Source organism: Nicotiana sylvestris, chromosome 7 (assembly GCF_000393655.2).
Source record: "Nicotiana sylvestris chromosome 7, ASM39365v2, whole genome shotgun sequence".
Classification (NCBI taxonomy): Eukaryota; Viridiplantae; Streptophyta; class Magnoliopsida; order Solanales; family Solanaceae; genus Nicotiana; species Nicotiana sylvestris.
This window is the reverse complement of record NC_091063.1, coordinates 43,119,104-43,125,001: the sequence shown is the minus strand read 5'-3', so window position 1 is coordinate 43,125,001 and position 5,898 is coordinate 43,119,104. Positions and strand designations below refer to the sequence as shown.

General features: G+C 38.0%; 1 protein-coding gene across 2 annotated transcripts; it reads left to right on the top strand.

Annotated features, from left to right (window-relative positions):
- Positions 1-656: 656 nt before the first annotated feature.
- LOC104236954 (cytochrome P450 CYP72A219-like) lies at positions 657-5,669 on the top strand. 2 transcript variants are annotated; one of them, XM_009791014.2, is made up of 6 exons: positions 657-1,132; positions 3,371-3,588; positions 3,783-4,027; positions 4,164-4,212; positions 4,248-4,581; positions 5,054-5,669. In XM_009791014.2, the coding sequence occupies exons 1-6, from the start codon at positions 850-852 to the stop codon at positions 5,473-5,475; spliced, it is 1,551 nt and encodes a 516-aa protein (XP_009789316.1). In that variant the 5' UTR covers positions 657-849; the 3' UTR covers positions 5,476-5,669. The 2 variants fall into 2 exon arrangements, with proteins under 2 accessions (XP_009789316.1, XP_009789309.1); XM_009791007.2 differs by having other exon boundaries at positions 659-1,132; positions 4,164-4,248; positions 4,284-4,581.
- The last annotated feature ends 229 nt before the right edge of the window (positions 5,670-5,898 follow it).

Genomic DNA, 5,898 nt, shown 5'->3' with positions numbered 1-5,898 from the left:
CTATACGGTAATTTTGTGAGAGAAAAAAGAAGAAAAAAGGAGAGAGAAAAATAATACACAGCGTATTTAATAGCTTAAAGGTAAGAAGTGGCCATAAATAAATATTTTGCTATAAAAATTAAAAAATAGTTATAAGAGATAATTTTTTAAAAGGGTATTTATTTATAATAAAGAAGATATCAACATTTATTATATGAGTTAAAATTTCCTTTTTTGAGCTACCTCTACTATTTTACTGGGCCAAAATGGGCCCAGGTTAAAGCCCATAAAACTTGGGTGCATAAAACTTGGGTGAAGTACATAAATAACCTTCAAAGTCAATATCTTGAATTTTTTTCCATGGCCCCATAGGCAAAACTTCAAATTTAACAAGGGTTATCCCTCTCGTTTGTCGTACGAGCAACACTTTTAATCTTGAAATCCTGCTAGCAGGAATCAAAAGTTACCACCACAAAAAGTGTCCCAATTTTACATTAGTAAAGGTTCATCCCATATTCCGTAACAATGGTCTATAACTTCGGAGCCATTTTTATTTACATGATAGACTGCAAAGACAAACGACAAAATAGTAAAAAATAAAAGTGTACCATTATTATATACGAACAAAATCTAGGACACATTTAGTCAATTAGATGAGAAGTACAACTTTATTTTATAATCGCTTTATGAAAAGTTACCAAAGACCTGAAAATGACACCAATACCATATCCGAGTAGTTGAAATCTGTGATTTTGTCGGATTTTCACTTTTGCTCGTCACCGATGACGACCATGATTTCTTATCCCTTACGAAAATGGTAGGTATATCATGTGCAAGGCGTAGGAAGAGAACAGTTAGTGAGTGAAAAAAATGGAGACTGTTCAAATCACAGCAACAGCATCTTGTGCTGCCATAATAATTACTCTAATGGTGTGTATATGGAGAGTGCTGAATTGGGTTTGGTTCAGACCAAAGAAACTGGAAAAGCTACAGAGGAAACAAGGTCTCAAAGGCAACTCCTACAGGATTTTGTATGGGGATATGAAGGAGCTTTCTGGTATGATTGAGGAAGCTAACTCCAAACCCATGAATCTTTCTGATGATATAGCCCCAAGATTGGTCCCTTTCTTTCTTGATACCATCAAGAAATATGGTATGTTTCACTAATCCCTAGCTCACTATTTAGTTGGCTGAATAATTTTGATCTCTTTCTCAAATGAATATTTACAACTGAGTTGGATTAAAAGTTGTATCAAGATTTTTATTTTTCTCCAAGTATAGATCAAAACCAAAATTTCACTGTTTTTCAGTTGTGTGAAAAAACCTAGTTCAGCTTTGCTCCATATTGTAAAAAAGGGGCAGCCCGGTGCACTAAACTACTGCTATGTGTGGGGTTCGAGGAAGGACTGGTCCGGCTGGATGACAAGGATCTATTGTATGTAGCATTATCCTACATTTCTGCAAGAGGCTGTTTCCAAGCCTCGAACCCATGAGGTCATATGACAACAACTTTATCAGTTACGCCAAGGCTCCCCTTCCTTAGCTCCATATTGTGTTAGGGGTAAAATTTTCTGGTATGTAGTCAAAGTGAGGATGGTAAGGTTATGATGCAAAACAGAGAATCTGGTTATGGTCCATTCATTATTGTCCCTTTGTTGAATTATCTGGCTTAATTGATGAAGTTGGATATATAATTTGTATAGCTTGTATTTAAATCCCCAAGCTATGGGGGGTTTTATTCACTAAAGCGCCCTCAGCTTTATTATTAGGCACTAAACAAAAAGGAAGGCAAAGATTGCTTGATTAAACTGAACTCTGACCATACTGTAACCGACGTAGTCTCTAACTAGTGCGGCATTTATCCCAGCTACCACTCCTGGTAGATGCTAAGTGCGTCTCCTCAAAGGTGGCTGTCTCAAGCAAGCCAGCTACGCAAAATATGCCTCAAGTGTGGCGGGAAGCGTTAGCGGGTAAGGTCAATGTTTGGCCAAACAACAGTTGGGATGCATAGGCAAGACAAATGAGAAGCTTTGTGGAAGGAGGAAAACACCCCTTTTATTGATTGTTATACAAAGATATATACACTTACAAGATTTACAAGGAAGACTACATACAGAAACACAAGACTAGGACATTAGAACAAGTGTTTTGGTGTATAGTATGTTGGATTGTGTAGCTGGCTGCTCATGGCTATCAAGGAGGGGTCTTCCCTATTTATAGGCTTCCTTGCAGATTTCAAGAACCCTCAAAGTCGATAGAAAACCTCCCTAAGGTCGGTGGGCATTGGGCAGCCCCATTTATCCAAGAGCGACTCCTCTTAGGCCCTTCTCTTAGGCAAACAATAACAACATGTCCAGTGAATTCCCACAAGTAGGGTTTGGGGAGGGCAGGATACCCCTACCATGGAAGGGTAGAGAGACTATTTCCGATAGACCCTCGTCCCTCCTCTTAGCCCTTGTAGAATTTCCCGCAAGTTGGTAGGGTGCTTCCAATGGCCTTGCTGCCCTATTGTTGACTTCCCTTGATATGCCTGGATCCTCTTGGATATTTTTTGAGTTTTTGAGTCTTCTAGGAGCCTTGGGGAACCTTACGGAACATTATAGAACTTTCCAACTGGCAATGTAGTGCGCCTAGTGTACTTGGCACAGTTTTATCTCCTCTTTCTCGTGCTCCAATGAGCTTCCTCAAATTTATGAGGCATGTTGCTCCAAGACAATTGTTAATATATTCCATCCGCACTTGCACATCTCTGCATGTCCCAATGGTTGGCCACACCCACAAGTCACACTATTGGCGTTCGTCTTGCCCCGTGCTTGCTCCAGGCTCCTTTTCAGTGTCTTTTTTTGCTTATCCACCTCCTTTGTTACCTTGTGAGCCTCTTGGCTTGCATGAAACATCTGGTGCATTCTGCGGGCCTTAACATTACGGGCCTTGACATTACGCCTAGGTACAATTTGCTGTGTGTGGTTTGTTGAACTTTTCCAGAATAAAACAAGTTAAACATTTATCCTGTTTGGTCTAGATTATCAAATAGTTTCCGTTTGTTTAGATAAAAAGATTATGTGATAACTCTAAAATAATCAATTGCTTTGAAGGAACAACTTGTCGTTAGCAAATGATTGTTACTAATGAAACTGATTTAAATTGAAGCACTTATTATATCAGCTATAATTGTTATCCAAATTTAACCGGCCCGTATTCTTATCACGAAAGCTGCCATTTTTCCCTTGGAAGGTTAGATTTTGGAACATGGGGTTTGAAGAAGTTGCTTGGTGCCTTCTTCCTTCATGTTCTGTTCATCTTTCAAAAGCCCCTGTTACTTTCATTTTTTATGGTGGATAGATGTTCATCTTCAATTTGGAGTAGTTAATAGGGAAAAATCTGCTTGCAGGGAAAAAATCTTTTGTATGGTTGGGTCCAAAACCGCTGGTGTTTATCATGGACCCCGAGCTTATAAAGGAAGTATTCTCCAAGAACTATCTGTATGAAAAGCCTCATTCAAATCCATTAACCAAGTTACTGGCACAAGGACTTGTAAGCCAAGAGGGAGACAAATGGGCCAAACATAGAAAAATCATCACTCCCGCCTTCCACCTGGAGAAGCTAAAGGTTTGTAACTGCAATGGATTCTCCTTAAGTAGTCCATTTTTATCTTTTCTTTCATCGTAACAGAAACTTACTCTTGATTGTGATTCTTTTTTGAGGTTCTTGTTTGGAACCATTTTGTATTCCTAATTACAAAGTCGGAACATTTTGAACAAGTGTCCCTTCATTGACTTTTCTGTTAACCATTTCTTAAACAGCATATGCTTCCAGCTTTTTGTTTGAGCTGTACTGAGATGCTGAGCAAATGGGAAGACATTGTTGCAGTTGAGGGCTCACATGAGATAGATATATGGCCTGGCCTTCAACAATTAAGTAGTGATGTGATCTCTCGGACAGCCTTTGGCAGTAGCTATGAAGAAGGTAGAAGAATATTTGAACTTCAAAAGGAACAAGCTCAACATTTTATGAAAGCTATACGCTCCATTTATATTCCAGGCTGGAGGTAATTTGCTTTAACTATCGCCATAGTACTCACTGGGCAGTGCAACATGATTAACTCCTGCTCTTATGTTTGATAATTTGTTGATGCATATCTCTTTTCCTTTTTTTGATTTCTTGCTTATTAAACTGTTTGACAGGTTTTTGCCAACAAAGAGGAACAGAAGAATGAAAGAAATTGAAAAGGATGTTCAAGCCTCAATTACAGGTATTATTGATAAAAGAGTAAAGTTACAGGTATTATTGATAAAAGAGTAAAGGCGATGAAAGCAGGAGAGGTGAATAATGAGGATCTGCTTGGTATATTGCTGGAATCTAATTTTAAAGAAATTGAACAGCATGGAAACAAGGATTTTGGAATGAGCATTGAAGAAGTCATTGAAGAATGCAAGTTATTCTATTTTGCTGGCCAAGAAACTACATCAGTGTTGCTTGTTTGGACTCTAATATTGTTGAGCAGGCATCAGGATTGGCAAGCACAGGCCAGAGAAGAGGTGTTGCAAGTCTTTGGAAGTCAAAAACCAGATTTTGATGGATTGAATCGTCTAAAAATTGTAAGTGTTCTAGCTAGTCGGTTCAATTTCTCAGCCATGGATTTGCCTGTTATTGCTATTATGCAGTGCTTAAATTATAAATGAATTAGATGTTGCTTTCAATGTTTGATTCTAGACTTGATATAGCCATGTCGCAAGTCAACTCTATAGCCATGAGCAGGGGCAGATTATATTGGCTGTGGGTACCTCCGCAGTACCATTGCTTCAGCTTAAAACAATTTTTTTAAAAAGGTATAGTCATACTAATTTCATAGTACTCATTTTGACAAAGGAGTAATGGTGCAATGGTACTAAGCAACCACGTACTTAAAACTCTAGATCCTATTATGAAATTGAGAGACAACTCAGCTCGTAAAGTAAGGGGATGAAAAGTAGTTTGCTCATATACGGACTAGTTGCAAGCTAGATAAGTACTTCACTGATAGGAATTTAAACCTATGTCAAGTCTTTTTTCATGCTATATATAATTGATGGAGGAGAACTTCTGTACGAGTCTTTAAGGCTCTATCCCCCAGTAGTGTCACTTACCCGACGGCCTAAGGAAGACACTGTATTAGGAGATGTATCTCTACCAGCAGGTGTGCTAATCTCCTTACCAGTGATCTTATTGCATCACGATGAAGAGATATGGGGTAAAGATGCAAAGAAGTTCAAGCCAGAGAGATTCAGAGATGGAGTCTCAAGTGCAGCAAAGGGTCAAGTCACTTATTTTCCATTTACTTGGGGTCCCAGAATATGCATTGGACTAAATTTTGCCATGTTAGAAGCAAAGACGGCTTTGGCTATGATCCTACAACGCTTCTCATTCGAACTGTCTCCATCTTATGCACATGCTCCTCAGTCCATAATAACTTTGCAACCCCAGTATGGCGCTCCACTTATTCTGCACAAAATATAGTTTATAATTAGTTGTAAGCAGTGTCTCCTTTTACGTTAAGCGTGAGTCCAAAATGTTTAGTTAAGGCATGTGGAACTGCAAAATGGAACTGCATTTGCACTCGTGTATTATAGATTGTTGTAATAGAGTTATAACCGTGAGTCCCAAAATGTTTAATAGAGTATTATACATCATTAATTAAAGAGAAATTTTCATAAAGCACTATCTTTTAGTAGTAATTAGCCATCTATAGATACCGTTTGCTATGATAAGGATTATAGATATCTTTTCTATGGTTATAAGATATACTAGTAAATTTACCCGCGCTTTGCGCAAAATTTAAGAAATATCAATAAAATTATAAAAAGACAACATAAATGTAAGGATAACAAAATCAAAGACCACTAATAAGAATTGTAAAATAGGCTTTACTTTGGTCTTTGC

What these genes read in the sequence shown, in the direction of transcription:
- LOC104236954 (XM_009791014.2), top strand. Translation starts at nt 850, where the DNA reads ATGGAGACTGTTCAAATCACAGCAACAGCATCTTGTGCTGCCATAATA. An exon ending in TGATACCATCAAGAAATATG is followed by an intron (nt 1,133 to 3,370) that starts GTATGTTTCACT and finishes ATCTGCTTGCAG; the next exon opens with GGAAAAAATCTTTTGTATGG. An exon ending in TGAAAGAAATTGAAAAGGAT is followed by an intron (nt 4,213 to 4,247) that starts GTTCAAGCCTCA and finishes TATTGATAAAAG; the next exon opens with AGTAAAGTTACAGGTATTAT.